The sequence below is a fragment of the Cataglyphis hispanica genome, chromosome 13, assembly GCF_021464435.1.
Source record: "Cataglyphis hispanica isolate Lineage 1 chromosome 13, ULB_Chis1_1.0, whole genome shotgun sequence".
Classification (NCBI taxonomy): domain Eukaryota; kingdom Metazoa; phylum Arthropoda; class Insecta; order Hymenoptera; family Formicidae; genus Cataglyphis; species Cataglyphis hispanica.
Window position 1 is genome coordinate 413,639 of NC_065966.1, and position 21,978 is coordinate 435,616.

Genomic DNA, 21,978 nt, shown 5'->3' on the forward strand with positions numbered 1-21,978 from the left:
TAAATAATAATATTGACTTTAATGAATGTCAACGACATTTAGACTGATGGAGGCAAATGTTTGCAATGTAAATAAACATATATAAAATTCACTGGCGGAAACCTTGAGATAACGGTAAAAAAAGATATGTTAAATAAATAATATTCTCAAGTGCAAACATATATATATGCAATAGTATATATTAGTATTAAGCCTCTAATCGATATGTATCAAAGTCAGTGTCACAATCTTTAAAGATACCATTAAAGAGTTTATTTAATTTTTATGTAATTTAATTTATTTTGTTCTTATTTTTGGTTTTTTATTTTCTCTTTTAAATAATTTCATCTTCACGGAATAAAATTCGCAATTGCATGCTTTTCTCGCGATAAATAAGAATATTTATTTTGATTGTTGTGAAGCAACGGCAATGGCAATGTCAGTTTTCCTTTCTCCACGATGAGATCAAACTTCGCGCGTGTAGTTTCCAGTTGCCGCCGCTGCGGCGTCACCGTCGAAGTCGATGGCAGAGTCGCGAGTCACTCCGTAGCATGTATGAACACTGCAGTCGCGTGCTTGTACTCATAGCGAATTGGAGTTTGTGACGTGCGTGTGTCATTGCATTTTCTTCGAAGAAGAACATCTTTTCTTTATAGCATTGTTTCTTGTCAAATTAACGTGCGTCTCTCTCTCTCTTTCTCTCCCTCTTTCTCTCTCTCTCTCTCTCTCATCCCCTTTTCTCTTCCTTTCCCTCCGTCTGCCTCTATCCTTTTCTGTTTGTCTATCTGATCGTCTGTCTGTCTCTCTTGATCGTATGTAACACGATTCTCCGTCCTCTTTGAACAATCGAAGACAGAAATGCGCTTTTGAGACTAAAAAAAGATGGAAAAGGGGATAAAGACTCGAACGAAAAAGAAAGTAAAAGAAGCAGAGAGACAATAAAAAAGGGAGGGAGAGAGAAAAAGAGAGAGAGAGAGAGAGAATTGAAAGTGTATGGATGATAAGATGCGAGAGAGGGAGAGAAAGAGAGAGAGAGTAAGAGACGAAGATGTTCGGACGGTGACGAATGGTAAAGAGTGCAACGAAGACAGCAATCAGTCGCGCTTTCGCGAGAGGCGAGGCTAAACAGACGTTGTTTGTGGAGATTCGCGACTATTTTCACTTTGCTTCTCTCTTCAGGGATCTGATAGCTACACATTCGCGGTTTTTCTTGCGTTACCTTTACCTATACGTACGGTGGTGCGGTAAAAGAAAAGAGCAAAGTGACGTGTTACACGTGTGTAAGTGCATATATGAGTGCCATCTGAGAGATTTCGAGGATCGGGGAAAAATCCTGCCTAAGATTTCTACGCTACGTACCTCCTGTTATGTGTGAGTACATCTTTTATATGTTTATAGGATAAATAATACATGCTTTTGTGTGACGTATCGAGACAGCATCGCAAGTAGATAAATATCGCATTTGAGTAAGTTAATTAAACATGAGCAGTTATCCGAATTTTAATTGGAGATTTTTTTTGAGTAGTCCTATCCATGTATATGGAAAGATTGATTTAGCTTTCTCTCTCTCTACCTTTCCTCCTTTTTCTCCCACCTCCTTTCCTTTCTTTCTGTATCTCTCTCGCACATTTGCTATTCACTCACACGAAGGCGCGACCTTCGCGCGAGGACGCGTCGCACGACGAGAACTTTCCGATCGCACAAATGCGAGATACAATTCGTTGACGTTCACAAGATGTCTGAGAATTTATTATTGGCAAAGATACAACGCTGTCGTTATATTGACACATTATCGAAATCGTTCAAAGTTATAATTAATCGAATGTAAACATCGATCGATTTAATGATGTCGAATAATCGTGAAATTAAAGTCTCTCTCTCTCGCCTCTCGCTTTATTTTTAATAAAAATTGAGAAATTTAAAGTTGTCTATATGTAATATACAAATCTTTAATGTATAACGTGTATAAATTTGAGAAGAATTCAATAATCGAGAAATATTTTCTTTTAAAGTTTGAATTTAATTTTTAACATAACGCGTAGAGAGAAAGAGAGAGAGAGAGAGAGAGAGAGAGAGCTGAGAGTTTTTACGTTAAATATTCTGTCTCTTGCTGTTTGTACAAATATTTGTGAAGATTGGGATGCAATGACCGATTAGAAATGTATACATTGATTGTGCAATATATTTGAAGATTTTTCGTGCAATAATCGTATGTTAATCGTATCACATAATAATATACTATTAATTACTATAAATTATTATATATCATATATTTATGACAATATTAGCTTCAAGTGATTTTTGTAAAGTAATTTTTTTATTTGTAGATTGTACCAAATATTTTTTAATCTCTTTAAGAAAATTTTACATGTAAACTACTGCTCGAAAAATTAATAGATAATACTTTTTAAAAGAAACGTATCTATACATTAAGGTGATACCATATTTGATTTTAGTGATACTAATTTTTATTCACATTCTTTAAGAAACACAAAATATCAAATAATTTTGCAATATAAATCAATATTATAAGAAGCCTGAGAAAAAGATGTGATTTGTGGATTAAATGATCAGTTATGAAAAAAATCATGTAAAGCTGAATTATATTAATACAAATTTAATTTTAATTAGATCTTATAAAGCAAATTGTTTGGTTTTTATCACAGAAATTAAGAATTAGCTAACATTATTCACATATAGTCAAGGATAAATGAAAATATATTAAGCAAAAAAAAACGTAAAATTAAATCCGGAAAATAAAAAAGAGGATATATAAAAAAGGAATGAATAAAGAATAGAATATTTTTTATAAAAAACTTTAAAAAAAGTTGATTTGTTATCAAAATCTCTCTCTCTCTCTCTCTCTTTCTCTCTCTTCCTTCCTTTCAGAATTACTTGATCATTAACTTATCTCCATTAAAATTTCACGTATGTTAAAGGTATCGCGTGATAATGCATCTTATCGATTTCCAAAGAATTGTAAATTTTTTATGATTCATATATTAAAGCACATCGCGTTTAAAACACAAAATTATTTTAACATTGTCATTATATACTTATTTAATTTTTTTGCGAAAGTTTATATTTCTCTAAATTTAAAAGGTTTTAATACTTATATAGAAATTGTTATTAGATTATAAAATATTTGCAAAAAACCTCACTTTAACATATTATATATCTAATGTGATAGCAAACAAGCAGCACAAAATAAAGCAATAATTATTTTCGATTTTAGAATTTTTCTACATCTCATTGTTTATACAAATTGCTGTTTATACACCTTTGTTGATAAGAAAGGCGCCACTTGTTTAATTGTCAGTCACGTTTAACAACATTATTCCATCAGAAACGATATTATTAATTATGAAGATGCAAAATAAATATACATAATATTTGGCCACAACGATAAACATGCATAATATTTGTAATAAATTAATGGTATAAATAAAAAAAAAAAAACTAAAATATTTAAGATTTAAAGTTACATGCAATGTGGAGTTGCGTATACATGTGAGAAGTTTGCAAGACTTTAATAATGAGATAGTGTGTGACGATATACTCTTCGTACGAACTAATCTATTGTAAATTCGGTATCGGTGTTTGACGTAAATATTCGCATATATGTATGTACTCGTCGCCACATCGCGCGCACGCCACGCTGTGTCGATCATCGGCCGAGGAGCTGACTCGTCATGACGTCACTCCCCGTGCAACGTATCATTTTTAGCTCACGCATATACATACATACATTGACTCACCGCAAGAACGGAGCGAGTGACCGCGTGCTCGCTATACGCTTGATAGTCGCGATCGCGATCCAATTATTGATATGTCGTGTCGCCTTCGAACTAGAAAGAAACATCGCGAGAGCGTATACATTTTCTCGATATCATATACATATCCAAATATATATTCGTAGTTTTCATTCTTTTTAATTTCGAATTGCTGCATACTTGAATCGAACACGTATCTAAATACTTATGTATTATGATTATTGATCAGAAACTATATTTTTTTATTCTAGTTTATTTAAAACTGTATTTAAAACTGTATTTACTATATATTATATTTTAATTCATTTAATCTTTAAAGGTCACATGTGGGTCATTTTAACTTTATCGATGTTTTAACATTAAAATATCTTAAAGATCTTAATTAATAAAAAAAATGTTAATAAAATTTATTTTTTAACTTTTATTATACATATCATTTTCTATGGAGAGATGTCAAAAAATATATATAAATTTTTTCAAGCATTTTTAAATAGCGAAAACTGCGACAAGACACGAGTGACCCACATGTGACCAGCAGATCAAAAAAATGTGTGAGCTGCAAGGATTAATTTGCATTTTTTTATATCTTATGTATGTTCAACCTTTCATTCGTGCCAAATACTTAAAAATGTCAAATTCTCAAACTGTTCTAAATTATAATACGTATATCTAGATGATGCGCTCAAGAAATATCCAAACTGGAACTGGAAGGCATTAATGATGTCAAGTTCGTATATCTTGAAAAAATTTATCTAATTTTGTACTTAAAAACATCAGTGTGATATTGTAAATATTGAATTATAAATTTTTATCGTGGAAATTGATTTTATTTCTAAATAATTCTATCAAGGTTAATATACAGATTTTAATAGAAATTCTTATAACTCATTGATTAATAATTATTTTTTTATAGATCTTTATTATAGATCTTTTTATTATCTTTTTATAAATAAATTGATGTAATTTTTACATATATTTTGGGAAATCGAGAAAGTTATACTTTTGTTAATTTGCCGCTATAATAAACTCGATATGTGCGATATATTATAAAGTATCGACATTCAAATAATCATGAATATAATGCAGAATACACTTGTTAGTATTGATATTTTTAATACCATAAAACACTTGATGATTCTGACATCTTCATTTTTAATACCCGGTATTCTCAACTCAAAGAATTCGTAAATTCTCCATTTGTGTCAGCTGTGTCTACAAGCGCCCTACATTTTCGCTATGTGCCATGTCGAGTCTGTAGTGTCGCATGTTTTTACAGATGACTGTAATAATCATGTATTGCAATGCAAACGTGACGCTTTCCCTTGGTACTATTGACCAAGGCGAAAACATTATATCCGTTTTGTCTGTCTCGCTGCCACTACCATCATCAACCACTACCACAACCATCACTATTATTATTGCTACCACTACCATTTTCACCGACATTACCACTACCCTTACTACTTCTCCACCACTACCATCACTTTCCACCACCTCTATTCACCTACCATCGCTACCACTACCAACTCCGTCGTTGCCGCATTGCTTTGCCAGCACATCTGACCGAACATTTCTCGAGAACAGCCAGGGATAAAGCGCAGACGATGCCGAATAAGAAAACATTGTGGAACAAGGAGAATTGAGGGACGTTCAAAGCTTGCTAGAATCATCGTGAAAAGTAACGAGGAAAAATGGAAATCATTATTTGTGCACTAAAAATTTTCGACCGATGCCAAAATCAGTGATATTTATGCAGTTCGCGTGATTAATTTGAAGGATCAAATCAGGCAAATTTCGCTTGACTGTTAATCTTTTATTCTATTTATACATTTTTTCTAATGGTCTACTTTTTTGTCTCATTTCTGCTTATCATTACAAACACCGACTCAATGACCTGGAAAAGCAATAATCATGATGTGGCTTTTGTCTAAATTAAAATTTGGAAATATCAATCCATTTCGATTCATTTCGGGTTTTTTTATTTCATTCATATTTTACGATCGAGAAATGAACAGAATTTTAAATTTAAAAACTTGTACTTTAATAAAGAGCAATTAGAGTACTCTCGAAAATTTCCTCTAGATTATATCTAAATAGAAACATGAAAAAAGGGAAAAAAATCAATTTAGAAAAATGATTGCAAACATTAAGAAACACGCTGGATTATTTGACAACTAAATAAATAACGGATAGCGAATCTATTTTCAGACTCAAAATTTTACTCTTATTTTTGAAGAAAACTATTTCAGACTATTCGTGTTTCGGTTAATAGCAGATTTCTCAGGTCAACAATGACGAGAATCTTAATATCATTATGCTTCAAAAATAGTTTTAAATGTTCATAACTTTTAAATGAAAAATATTTAAATTAAATTATTCAAAATTTGCGTGCGTAATAAATATCTATTCATCGAGTATCAATCTGATACTCGATATTTATTTAATTTTGTATATACTATTAATCACATATTGTTTTTTAAATTTTTCTTTTATATAATGATAATAATAACAATAATAAAAATTTCATAAAGAAAATACTGTCGTCAAGATCACTATGCATATCGAATTGTTAAAGCTATCATTTAAAAGGTATTATAAACCAATGACATAAAATATGTTTAAAGTATACATGATCGGGGGAACTGCAGCCTTATATAAATATTACTCTTCAAATTTAATTTTTTTCCAATTATATATGATAACTTCTTGATAAATAAAGGTTTATAATTACGAGAAAAAGGTTTAAAATGTTTTTATTGTATGAATGATTGTGTAGAAAATTAATAGAAAAGAACGAGTTGTGAATGTAATTGTAGGTCGATATTTACAGGCGAATTCTTTGATTAAAAAGTCAATTTAGTATTTACAGATGTAGGAGGCGCGCACACACATATACACACACTTTTGATAACCTTGACACGATTCATTTATTGTCGTGAAGATAAGGATACTGATTAACTTTGTGATATTGCCTTTTAATGAATAGTTCATTTTAGAGATAAAAATATATGGAAATATTAAATATTTTATCCTGTTGGTATCATTGTTTTCATAATTGTATACCGTAGGCTATATATACATTTGTGTGTCTTGTCACGATGCGATGAATCTTACTTCGCAAGGAAAAAGATATACGATGAATGCTGAAAACATCATTTTATGTGAAAAATACATGAAGCAATAAATATAGTGAATCTTATTTTGCACAAGAAACGTAAAGTCTACTATTTTGTCTATGGAATATGCGTAGAATGAGATTTAGCATTAAAACATTTCTCTTTACGTGAAGTAAAATTCATCATTTATCACTTTGTATTTTTCGAAACAAATTTAACATCTGAAACAAATTTCAACATCTAGTACGTTTTGTTAAACAGATAGATGATTGATGTGTATAGCACTTAATATTTAACATAATTATATTTCAATGATTATATTAGGTTTATCGGAAAGTTCTGTCCGTTTTTGAATTAAAAGAAAATAATACATTTATTAATATTTACTGAAGAATAGAATTTCCATAATTATTAATGACCTCTTCCCAGCTTGATGATTTGTGAATTCCATTTCTATAGAATGACTCATCTTTGAAGGCGAAAAATTGAAACTTGAGATGACATTATCGGACAGAACTTTCCGGTGGACCTAATATAAAATTTCGCTAGATAAAATACTATTGAAATTAATTACTCACACTTTTATCTTCTACCTTATTGTCTAGTAGGATATTTTTCGCTCATATTTACTCATGTGTTTTCTGAGAAAACTTAGATTACCTGATTCGTTATATTCCTATTATTACTCCTTGATAAAGGAAATTATGCGAAAAAAAATTATTCGCAGATACATACTTATCTAGATATTTGTCCAGTGTTTTTCACTTTGAGTGAAAGACACGATCCGCGTACAAAATATTTATTCGCGTATAGTTTGCAGACATCCATATGTTGTTCGTACGTTGCCTGCGACATGCGTCTGCGGGCATAGTATAGATATATAAATATACGATTTGTCTGTATTAGATTCACAAGCATACAGGTAACAATGGGAAAATTGCATACAGGGTAACAATTAGGAAATTTCTGAAACTATTTGGCTGTTATTTTGAGAACAAAAGGTAAATTTTTTAAATCAAACTATTTTGAGAACAAAAAACTTTTAAATTTTATTAATATACAGTACAAAAATTGAGTAAAACAATTTTATAATTAAATTTGCCTACATACCGTTTTTTTATTTCTTTTTATTTTTATATAAAATTTGATTATTAAAATGCTTTATATAATTTTTGTACTATATGTTAATAAGATTCCCTTTTCTTGAAAAGTTTCTTAAAAACAACTTTATTAATTAAAAACTATCCAAAATTGAAAAGAAAAATAAGAGATGTCTTATCACAAGTTTTCTCTCCTAAAAACATGAAAAATATTAAGAGATATGAAATATATATATATATATATATATATATATATATATATATATATATATATAAACTTTGTAAATAAAACTTTTCAATTTTACAAATTTTAATGTAAAAAAAATCCAACAGAATGTTTTTTTTTTGATAATATTTAAAAATAATATATCAGGTAATAAATTTTATTTACAAATACACATTTTTCGCAAAAGCTGACAAATTTGTTAAATGTTTTCGATAAAAGATAGTGGGGAAAGTTACGCAGTTGTCAGCAAGGGTGGGGGGAAGAGGTGCAAATCAGAGCAATAAGACTTATAAGCAGAGAAACTTTAAAAGATGATAACAACTTGTGACCTTTCGTGAGAGGCCAGACCCTGTCGAAGAGCAGCGACTCGCCATCGATCGCGCGATAAAAAGCAACTGAGCGAAGCGAAGCATCGTAATAATAGAAATAAGGGTATCGAGAAAGATAGAGAGAGAGAGAGAGAAAAAAAGATAGAGTACTTACGTAGAAATATATTTATAATAAGACTCTCTCTATATGCGCGATAATAACGTGTTTAATAATAAAATAATAGTAATAACATTAATAACAATAACAGTAATAATAATACAAAAAAATAATATTAATGTATTAATTAATGATATTAAACGATAATAGAGAGATCAGTGGCGCAAATGAGCGCTAATCAACTAGTCAAAATCAATAGATTTTTTTTTTTTTTCCGAGACAGCCGATATTTTTTTATAATTTTGAAGAGAAAATGTTATCTGAATAATTTTTGTCTATCTGACTCGTATGCATGTACAGATGAAACAAATCGGTTTTTTAAATTTGTTTTATCTCTATTTAGCGTTATTTACATTCTACTTTCAAATTGATATGAAAAACAAATCCAAGTTCTCTGTCAGAAATAACGGAGAATTGTTTGGCGCGAGGACAATGTGAAGTCATTGTCCGATGTTTACGTGACTATTTCATTGCGTTCTTTTCTTTGGGCGCGTGTGTGAGCGCATGCTTGCATTTCAAATGATTTCCACGAAAAACAGGACTAACTCGTTTGAATTAGTAAATCGGAAAATAGCATTGTATTTGATATCGGATATGAGAAAAAGTAGTCGACATGAGTAGCTTGACAAATTTGTAGCAGACAAATTTTCAACGTCATTCTGATTTAAAAAAATATCGATTTTTAATTAAATAAAAAATTTAAAAAATAATATGCAGAAAATCAGATATTCTATATTATTAGTTATATTATTAGTTATAATCAAGGATTTAACAAAATAAGATAAAGAAAAACAAAGATAAAAAAGTTTGGTAAAGATTTCTCCTGTTTTCATACAATCATTAAATATATCTATATTATATTTACCTACCTATTTATATGAAAATAATTGATTTGAGTGATGTATTATTGTAGTATAATTGCAGGCCGATTTATTTATTTATTAATTTTAAAAGAGCAGTTTAATATGTCGCGATTAAAATCTTTGCATCTTTGTAAATCTTACAAAAATACAAAGTATGATATATTTATACAAAATTCTTAGACGTTATTTACTTTTGCGATTCTTATTACAAATGTGAAATATAAAATTATTTATAACCTATATAATTGGCTTATCATTGACATTTTGACATCTCTATTTTCGATTAGTTAAAACTAACTCAAATTTAACTGGAAGTAAATTAATTTTTTTTGCGCTACACGTTAGATATACATTGTTTACATAGATATAAAATGTATTAGAAAAACATATACTTTTACAAATAGTGGAAAAGTAAAAACAAAGACGCAGGTCGCAAGACATTGTCAAAAATACAGAAGATAAAACAATATTATATAAAATATTTGAAGCTTATTATACTGACTGAACAGACATCTCTTATTAAATTAATTTTAGAATCATTGGCCATATACTCACCATTCATATTAATCAAGCAATGTATGCATTTTTAATCTAAAAACATATTTTATATATTATATTCTTTATAAAACAATTACAACAAATTTTTTAATTTTCAATTATTTTTTATAAATATTTTAGAGATATTATATTTTACAATGAATTTATGTGTATTATGCTCTGAGTTTTAAGTTTTATATAATATTGTACTCAATAGAGATATGTATAATTATAATGACATTTGAACTTAATAGCTTGGGTCATGGTGAGTTGATGCGATCGTTTCGCTAGTCATACGTAGACGTAAACGTACGCGCTTTTATTCGCGTACTAACATATTCGTCGCGAGTTGCGACACTTGTTTTCTGACCTAAATAATTGGCTATACTTGTTTTCTCTCCCACTTTTTTGCTTGATGTAATTCTTTTCTTGCCAGACTGCACCATGTATTATCAATAACGCCAATTGCATGTCGAGCAAACCCCCATCTAAATGCATATATTTTACATATGTATATTTATAAAAATATCGATATATTTTGGATTTTATAAATCTAGATTGATATTAAAATATGATATCTCTTTTATTTTGGATTAATAAATAATATTAAAAATTTTCTAGAAAAGTTAATAGGTGTATAAATAATAGATATAAATTTGTAATTTGAAAGCAGGACTCAAACAATATTTCTCTAAAATATGTGATATATAAAAATATTAGAGATTTTATAGTAGAAATTTTCTAAGTCTATCTTTATTAATAATTTTATTATACTTTGGTTATGCATACTTTCACAAATGTCATCATGTCCTCTCTATGTTATAATAGATAACTCATGCAATAACAGATGTAGACGACAGTGTACGCAATTGCATTTATGCAATTGGACAGCTCGCATTATACAGAGAGATGTTTATTAATTTTTGTTTTCCAAAAATTTTCCTCTTCTATTTTCCTAAAAATCAAAATGAACAGTTTTACTGTATGTAATTTCAGAAATAAATTAAAAGTATTTCCGTGTTCTATGAACTTAATATATAATAAACGCAGAATTATTGTAAACTTTTCTTACAAAACACATATTCAGAAAGATTATTATAAAGAATTTTAAAGATTTGTTTTTCTAATGTCAGATTCTGTTAGTTTTTTGGCATTAGAGAAATTATCAAGTCTTTTCGTCATTGATTTGTCTCCCTCTATCTTTTCTTTTTATCCTTCTTTTCTCTCGCTAATTACATTATTTTTTATTCCTTTTTTATTATTCTGAAATCTTTATTTAATTGTAATTTGCTCGTTGCTAGTTATTTTTTTTTCAGAATTATTTCAAAATGTCTTTTTTTATTTTTAGAAAATTGCAACTCTCTGGAATCATACATTTATAGATTTATACTCTTAAATTAAAATTATTAATATTATTTTATTAACATATATTACATCTTTCTTCATAAAAAAAGTAATCACCCTTTTAAAAATTCTGGGATTGCATTAAATTCTTAAATTCTAGTTTTTTTATTATATTTAAATTATTTAGAATTTAATCGCTTGTTGAGCATCACAGGCTAGTACTATTAACCCAACAAGGTTGAGAGCATTTTGAATAATAGATACTACCGACTATTTATATCTGAAAATCAATATTCTCGTAGCTATATTGTCGGCAACATGCACACTGTATAGCGTTTTGTTTGAACCCGACTCAACTAATCTATATGAAACTATTATAGTCTTTTTTTTCTCTCTCATAATAATCAGTATTGTGTAATGTGTTGTGATAAGAATTCCCAGCATAAAAATTATTATTTTTTATTCCGGTGTATGTATATATTAATTTATTGAAGCCATTTCACCCAAAACGTGAGTATTGACTGAATTCTGGCTACAAACACATATATGTTGATATGTTTTTTTATTTAAATATATAGTTCTATCATTCGACATATTTACGAATATTAGCCATTTATATACGATTCTTTTCATCTCTATACAAAAGTTAACTATATTATGCGGATGATAAATATTGAGATACAATGGTTGCATGGCAAGTTAGAAAGCCAACCTGCTGGCATACACTTAGTACGACCAAGTTGTCCACATTCACATCCGTTATGGCCGATATGGAAAACCGGTCCCTCTTTCTCTTTCGTTTTGCGAAAGTGCGAGTGGATGGAACAGGTAAGATCACGTTATCGATCGACGCTATACAAGCAAGAATCCTTGGAGCGATTCGTTCCTCTTTATATGCTCGAAATAGTTTGTGTTTTCTGGTATAACCAGTTAACGTAAACTTTCGGATTGTTGAACTTTGACTTTTTGAAGATGAACACTGTAAATTTGTTAATTTTATCGCACACATTCTTGTATCTTGTATTCATGGCATTTAATATTTTACTTTAATTATTATCGAATACTTATTATCTATTTCTAATAGCTTTATTCTTTTTTATTTCTTTTCTTGGAGTTTTATAAATTGTGTAATAAGTTTGATAAAAATAAAATTTTGAAAATAAGTAAGTTTTTTAGCCCAGACAGATGTTATTTCGATTAAAAAAAAAAAATTAAAATTTTTAAATTCCTCTTCCTTTTCTGAGAAACAATTCTATGATTATGATTTTAGACATATCTTTTCCAACATCCTATTATTTTTTTACTCCGGTTATCATAAATGCTATGGTGCAACGCGACATGACAAGATACGAGGCGCATGCTGTCATCTTTCAACAATGCACACACTCATCTCTGTCGCTAAAGCTAAAAGCATTTCATTGTACTGTAGTACAGTTTTATACTACCTAGAGAGAGAGGAAATTTGCGAAAGAAAAAAATGTTTAGATTTTAATATTACGATTAGATAGTTTTCTTTTTGAAATCTGTATGTATTTTTAGACTATATTTAATAAATACTTGTAAAATTGACATAATTTTATTTAATATAGAATTTTTTCTTAATCCTCAGATTAATCTTAGATTAATTTAAATCAGCTTTTAATAATAATTTAATTTCACAAATTTTTTTATATCTTTTTATTTTTATTACTTCTAGTGACAGATAAATTTCTTACACAAGCTCTGTTTTACAATCTTTCTTTAAAGTATACAATCATTATTTTTTATTAATTTTTGCATGCATTATAACAATTAATTGTAATTAATTGAGATAATCACTGATAAACAATTGATAGTGAAATAACTGATTTCTCATATGATGATACTTATGCATAAATTTCTCCAGGTTAATATGTTTAATCAGAACGCATTCGGGGATGAGATCATCGATCCTGTTGCTAGGTTCAAGGCCGATTATGACCGCTGGTTCTTACTTTCGCTACTCGTAGTTGCCTACGGAAAACGGCAAAACATAGACTATTCCTCTTTACTCTTCCTTGCCTTTTTTTTCTCGTGCATCTTTCCACTCATGGCCAACTACATTCCTACGGGATCAAACTTGTAGCGCATTCATATATCTTTAGACGCTTCTAATCTTGATTGGATATTCATTGATTCGTGAATTGCTCGTTATTCTTAAATAGAGATTTTATATCATACACATATTTGTACTTGCAATTTATCTTCTTTGCAATTTTGTTTCCTGGATTCTTAGATTTTTGTATTATCGGATTTTTTAATATTTCTATTAGATTCGTGGATCCTCCGAGAGATTTTTACATTTTTATTGTTAGAGAATATTTCCTGGAATGTTTAAATTTTTTAATTTAGCCATGTTTTTCTTATTTGTGTGTTGAATCATCAGAGTTTCTATATTAATTTTTTAATTTCTACAGGGGTATATCAGCTTAGAATTAGAAATTTTAAAAGTCTATAAGTTAATATTTTTTATTTTTTAAATTACATATTATATATTATATATTCGATGTATAATATGTAGTATTTTAAATTTTTTTAAATAAAAGATATATAAAATTTACAGATTTCGTTTTTGTAGGCCGATCAAATATTTATTTATGCAGAAAGATAGAGTTATACATGATATAATAAAATATATAAATAAAAAAATATATCAACATATGTGTGCTTGTATTTAGAATTCAAATTCTGTCGTTTGGATGAAATTGCTTCAACATATTATTATTATATTAGTATATACGAATAAAAAAATAATAATTATATACAATAAGGTGTATAAAACTGTGTATTTTATACAAGTATATTCATTTAATAGAGATGAATATTAATTACAGTTTATATAAATTAAATAGTAATTATACAACAACATTGGGATCAGCGTCAGAGTCAGCGTCAGCCTCAACCTCAGCGTCAGCGTCAGCTTCGGCGTCGGCGTCAGCCGCGATGGTTACGTCGTTGCTCGCTGACTTTCGCACGCAGGGTGCATGCGCGTTGCAACTAGAGCACAGTCGCCTTCGTTTTACTAGCGGCCCCGACGACTTTACATATACATGTATATACGTATATTTTTCTCTTATTAGATTCATTGTTTTCTTCTTGCGCCGCTTACAATTAGATCTAAAATTACACACCGAGATTTTCTGATTCGTATCATCCATATAAATATCATAGAGAGTTCTTTCATTGTAAAAATTTTCATAGAGCGAAAGCTAATAATATATGCATACGCTCGTAAAGATCAAGCACAAATTTTGCATTTAGGTCAAATCAAGGTATGACAACATATCCATACATACGAATTCTGGTACCACGTTCCATCGTCGAGAATTCTAACTTTAAAAGATATAACAAAATATGTATTTGCATTAAAATATAAAAACTACAAATATCAAAGATTACAAATTTCAAAGTCTACGATTTTATATAATCATATATAAAGTATATACTTTATGTGTGAATAGAGAAAAAAATGATAATCCCAAAGATAGAGGAGAAAGAGACAGAGAAAGACAATATAAATGTCTAAAAGAGAAAATAAAAATGTTTAAAAAAATGTCTTAATATCTCAAATGTTTGATAGACTTTTTTTTTAAAAAAATCCTTCAGATGACCATTAAACTTTTGATTAGATAACATTATAAAATATATATATATATATATATATATATATATATATATATATATAATATATAACATGAGATTTAAGAAAATATATAGTTAAAATATATGTTACTTGTATCGTTACATTTCTAAATATCTATTTCGTATTTTCTAAATATTTATTTTGATCTCTTTTTTCAATCATAATAAGAAATTATATTTCTACTTACTTTTTCACGTATATACAATACAAGAAACTACTCTTAAATAGATGCAAATTTATCATGTCTCTTAAATACTTCAAAATTTTAATATTACATTTTTATTAAAACTTTGTAAGGCGTGAATCTCTGCTGCGATTCTCTATCGTAACTTCATTGTAAGTATTCATTCCGTGAGATTTAATTTAAATAGATCTTGAGAGATCTAATTTAAATAAGATTGAAAATAACTTCATCCATGTTGCGTATATTAAAGGTCATGCTGTCAAAAGTGCCCTTTCATTTTAAAATCTTCTGAGCGAGAGGAATTTGAATCTCATTTGTTCATATTCTTGCAAATCGGATCAAAATATTGAGTCAATTTCATGTTGTCGAGTTTTGACATTAATAATCGACGATGATAATAACGACGATATTGGTGATTGTTGTTGATTGCAGTGATAGTAATGATGATAGTAGTAGTAATGGTGATAGTTGTATTAGTATGAAGGCAAATAGTGGTGATGGCGTCTGTGTCGCCGGTGCAGAATCGATCCGATGCCCTAGTTACCAGGAGAGAGTGAGACGAGAGAAAAAGACCATCTATAGATGTGTGGATGTATGTGTAAGATGGCCCAGAAATACCACGCTTGCGCGTGATCGCAGTTTTGCTCGAGGAATATACAAAAATAAGCGCGCGGAAATTTTAATTTAGGGCAATTTTCACAATATTCATAAATTATTTTTGGACATCGAGATATGATTTTGTTTCTGAAAATTTAAAAATATATTTCGTAAAATTAATTTTTTTAACACTGAAGAGAATCCAGCTGTTTAGGGCTGTCTGCGCTTTATATTTTATAATTTTATAATTCTAATTGTCACTTCTACAATTTAGATTTTGTTAATTTATATGTGCTTTAATTCTTTAGTTTACTAAATGTGTTGCATGGTTTTTGTTTTTAAATTTTTTTATTTTATTATTATATGTCCTGACATCTGTGCTCCTTTTGACTTTTTTTTATATATAATTTTTGTATTTTATAAAACTTTTGGACTCTCACTACAAAAATCTCGAATTTTAATAATTTTTATATTATTGTATATTTTTAAAAATTTTAATAATTTTCAATATTAAACACATCTGAATGTAAATGATTTTTAAATTAATTTTATTTATGAAAAATAATTTTGGTTGAATTTAGTATAGAGGCGACATGTGTTATCTATTTTTATCTTTAAATAATTCACAATACTATTGTTTATATGCATGTGTTCTTTGATACAAATTTATTGGCAAAAACCAAGGAACTGTTAATGAACATCTCAAACAGTTTTAAATTATTATTATTTTAAATATTAGTGTAAAATGGAAGAAACAGATTGTTATGTCGAGCCAATAGGGTGGGTCAGGGTTAACATCGAAGGTTGGGTTTCTCCTCCACATTGAATCCTGTTGCGAGGAAAGATGAAAGAGGAGGAATGGAAAGCGGGTAACTCGATCGATAATACACGAAATCCTTGTATGGTTTTCAGGTATTATTCGAGTAATATACACCATATTACATTTTAGAGTGGGATATAGCTTCTCTATTAAATTAAATATATTCGTGTTTTTTCTGTTTTGTTTCATATTCGACTTTGTCTTCTTCTTTCACCTTTCTCCTGATCCGTTCCCTGATAATCCAGCATCATCGTTGAGCTTTTATTTCCTCTCACTTTCTATTCATCGTTCTTGTCCTTGTGTCATAATCTCTCTTTTTCTGTCTTTCTTTTTTTTCTGTTTCTCTTATTTTTCCTTCTTTTTTGTTTCAAATTTCTTCTTTAGTCTTCTCTTCTTTTTTTATACATTTTTTTATTTCTCTTTATTTTCGATTCTATAATTTTTTTGTAAGTGTTATCAAAGACTTTATCAATTGATAAGGAGACAATCTCAAAATAATTTGTAAAGCTTGAACAATAGTAATATTAAAAGAAATACAAAATATATTTTTATTAACATTTTTATATTCTAAGATCAAAGAGCAAATGCAAATTAAATCTGAATATTTAAAAAATGTAAAAAAATATGATACAAAATTACTAAGAATGTTATATATGTATAAAAAAAAAAAAAAAAATTTATTGAATCCGTAGATAAAAATTATTTATGGAATACGATTTAATTTATCTTTTTTTTGAAAATTTTTTAGACTAGATCATAATTGAATAATCGTAATAATTACAGTTGTTGAATACGTGTCGAGAATGACATCAACTAAGGAATCAATTTCTCTTTGTGTTGCAGATATTTCGAGGCAGTAGCAGGCAACGACTTCAACTATGAAGTTACAGCAAATTTTCGCGCATTTTATCGCGTCAAGATGCGATAAAAAAAGGCTGTGATTACTTAACTTTTTCATCAATATAAATCTCAATCTTTTAAATCGATTGATTAATTTAGTATCAAATATGATATGAAATTATTGATTTCTTCCTTTGAAGATTTTCCAACGATCGATATATCGATACGAACTTTTCTTATTCTTTAATTGAAAGAATTAAGGATTGAATTTGCAATACGATAAACTTTTATTGAAAAATATGTTTCATTGTTGAGAAACAACTACGAAGAGGATAAACTATAATTAGGCAAATTCATAAAATTGTAAACGGTAAAAATAAAAAAAGCCCGAACATTCGTCTAGAAAAAGGCATTTAATATCACGGGACTGTAAATAAGATCCCCGTTACGGTGGCCAGTTTAGTAAGTGGCAACGTAGCAACACGATATAATGAAGGGTCGGAGGTTATTGTTACGGGGGATGTCATCCTGGCAGCCTCATCCAGGTTAAAAGGAACAATTAATCCATCAACCACGACGACGACGACGATAGAAACGACAACAACCTCCAGCATGGATACCAGTGGCGATTCGAGTCTCGACGCTAATGGCACCGCTGCTGCAAGCGTTGCTGCAAGCGTTGCCGCAATCGCTTCCGTCGTCGGCGGCACCGCATCCTTGACGGTTAAGGCCGAGAGACCCGATCATCTGGCGGGAACGTCAACGTCGCCCGCTGTGGCTGCTGGACCGATCGGTACCGGAAGTGGCCTCTTCGCCGGTATCGGCAATAGCAATAAGACGACCAGACCGGACGATTGGCTGGCGACAAGCAGTCCAGAATCACCGCAGAATTCTCTGCAGAGTCAACACGTGGTCTATACCGCCTCTCAGCAGCAATTGTCAGAGCAACCTCCTGTAGCGCATTCCAGTCCACATCAACAAGTTAGCAATAATGGATACGCGAGTCCTATGAGCACAGGCAGTTACGATCCATATAGTCCCAACGGTAAAATATGTGAGTAATCTCTATTTTGATTTTTTTTTTATGTTGCAAATTTTAAGAATTGCTTTTGTAAGAACATCCGATACGCGTTTGCTATCTATGGTTGGGGAAGAGATAGGAAAAGAATCAAAGTGATTCTAACATAAATTATATTCAGGAAATCCGCATTACTATAATTATATTGTAAACAAATAATTTATTTACATTTGAGTCCGTTAATGTATCTATGAGATCCTGTTCTAAAATTCATTTTGACGACAGAAAGTTTTTCGCCACTCCTTATGTGAAATCAGCTGGCTGAGAGAATAAGAATAATGTTTAATGATGAAAACCTTGTAATGGATATAAATGTCTAAACTAATTGAGTTGATTTATTAGTATTTATTAGAATTTAGTACTTTTGATTTAATTCTTTACAAGGTCTATACAAAGTCTTCAGTGCGTATGCGCTTAAAAAAAAGGGTTACTCTCTGAGACTCTCTCGACTTTTTTTTTCTACACAAAAAGTATATGGATGAACGCATTCCCAGCATTTATATATATATAAATAACATATCACTTATATATCTACAAGGATAACACGCCATCTGTTGTCATATTCTAAGAATAATTTTTATCATGATAAGAAGATGGCGTTACTATGTCACTATTGAATTATCTCTGTGTCGTAATCTGTAAAATTTTTGATTTGATGTTAAATGGTATTTTCACCTTTTATATGATATACCTTTCGATTATTGCACTCTTATTGATTGCTGTATATCAACTGGCCGAATGAGTATCCTTCATACCTTCTTTCTGTTTTTTTTTTTTTTTCCCAATAAAAAATATCTTTATCATACATATATTATATATTATATTATATATACGTATTATACCGTAAATATATATTATATATTGTATATGAGAAGAGATATAAAAAGACAGTTTACAAAAAAAAAAGTAATAGAATGAAATATTTCTACGCAGACATTAAAGTAGCACGTGTGAAATAACGAGAGAGCAAGATAAGGGAAGAAATGCAGAAAAAGTGACAAAATATTTATCCTAAGAGATATTTTTGACTATACGCTTGACATGACATATATCCTTGAAAATATATATAAATGCAATCTTAGGAAATCTTGAGACTATCTATTATGTTTCCCGTTTTCTTTTTTTTTTGTCAAGATCGGGAATCTCGTCAATGAATAAATTTGGCATGTGTGCGTTAGCATTCTCGATCTCCCGATTGTCTCTCTCGACTCTATCGAGAAGAGTGGATATCCTTGAGAAGGAGCATTGTCCTCGATAGTTACCTCTTGTTCGGCCACTTAGCTCGGCCCGACAAGCTTCTCGTCGCCTTGTGACATTGCCCGCTGCAATTTCCCTCCAATGTCGAAATCGATATCAAGCAATGTTTCTCGCGTTATCTCGATTAGAAAAAAAATTATTAATTATACAAGTATTAAAATCTCGACTATATAAATACATAAATTTAGAAACTTCTTTTCAACACATTTTTGCAAATATATTATTCAACATATTTAGAAAATTTTTAATATTTTATAAACTGTTTCAAGATACGTGATACGTGATAAATAACAGCCATTTAGCATAAATTATTATTTAATCTACGCATCAATAATGAAAATGCATTACATCATACATAAGTCTTGATTCTTTTATATATAATATCGATTATTAGTACAATCCTAGAAATTATAAGAGTACATTCCATCCAAAGTAATGATTGAGACATTTCTTACATATAAAAAAAAAAAAATAGAAATAGAATTAAAAAAAATTTCTACATTGAAACTACATCGCGTTATTTCTGTACATAATAAACACATAATGTACACACGATAAAGACACTTTCTTTATATAATTGAAACCTAGGCTATCGATTAAGCCTATCAAGAATTCAATCGGCTTAGCCATTACTATCAACGAGATCCGATAATCTGAGGTACTCTTAATTAAACGACTCGCGTATAGACATATAGTCCACCTCGCTATTGCTACGCACGTGACTTTTAGCGCGAGACACTACTATGTCTCTTGAAACTTCTAACTAGGTAACTCTAGAAGCATGCAGCTCGAATTAGTGCTTATGTGGCGGCTTGGAAACAAAAATGAGTTGCGCACAGAAAGAGTGAGAGCGAGCAAAAGAAACGATGAAGCCTCGATGCGTGTCGGAGGCCTCGCAGTGTTCAACGAAGCTTCACGAGATTCTATAATCGTGTCCGGTTTGCTCGCCATCGGCCGCGATAGACTTCGCGTTCTAATATCCTAATTGCCGTTCATATTGGACAAGGTAATGTTTCACGATATTTAAACGATGAAAAAAGCGCAAAAGCGATTCAATTTATTATGTGTATAAACAAGTAATAAGTATAGAGTACATTTATTATAATTTGTAATTATATAATATTATAATATAATATTATATAATATATATAATATTAAATAATTTATTATATATGTATATGAGTAGGAAGTATAAAGAAACATTAAATATATGTTTGAAAATACGAATAGAATAAAAAAATAATTATTTATATTAAACATATATAAAATATAAAACATAAAAGGATAAATGAAATTTAAAATATAAATATGTGTATAACCATGATTTGCGGTTATATTTGTAATCGCTTATATTTGATATCGCTATTATTGTCTGATGACATAAAAACATAAATAATCAATAGTATGTGTAATTGATTATAATTAATTAAAATATATATATATATATATATTTTTTTAAATACATATATATTTCGGAATCATTTTTCTTACGAAGTATTACGAAGTGTGACGAGCTCACGAGCTGTAGCCTACATATTACCATTTTCATTGAAATCATCATTGTCATAATTAATTGCAACAGAATCGCTAACGTCAGCCAGCAATCGTGCGGATCGCTGATCAGACTCGTGCATTAATGTGCTCGGGTGTGCCTCCCGCGCCCACACTCGGCCTTGAGTCGAGAGTCTTGATTAGGAGAGCGAGCGAGCGAGCGAGCGAGAGAAAACTGTGTGCGTTCTCAATAGGGAAAAAAGAGAGAGAGAGAGGAAATGAGGGGGAAAATGAGCGAGAGAAAAGGAGGATGCAGATGTCAAGGATCCTAAAGGCGGAATACTGATTGTACGAGCGCGCGTATATAATGGGATTTAAGACAAAAACAGAAAATTTAGCTCAAAGCTCAAAGCTTATATGTAATACTCACATTCATAGAAATAAGATAAAAATTATTCAGATAATATGTACATGCACTGTAAATGAACTTAAACGCGAAAACAAGCAAAAGCAAATTTTATTAATTTTGGACCAAATGTTTATTTTATTTTACTATCGATTTTTTTTTATTTTACTTTACGACACTAATTGTTGGTATTATTGAATTACTTTACTTCAACTTTATC

The 21,978-nt window shown here is 29.6% G+C and overlaps 1 protein-coding gene across 1 annotated transcript in view; it reads left to right on the top strand.

The window, feature by feature from the left end:
- Positions 1–490: 490 nt before the first annotated feature.
- The window catches only part of LOC126854147 (ecdysone receptor), a 41,000-nt gene continuing 19,512 nt past the window's right edge, over positions 491–21,978 (top strand). The window contains exons 1-2 of the mRNA XM_050600564.1: positions 491–1,350; positions 17,530–18,580. Coding sequence (XP_050456521.1) covers positions 18,139–18,580 — 442 coding nt within the window. The 5' untranslated portion in view covers positions 491–1,350; positions 17,530–18,138. The remainder of the gene's footprint in view (positions 1,351–17,529; positions 18,581–21,978) is intronic.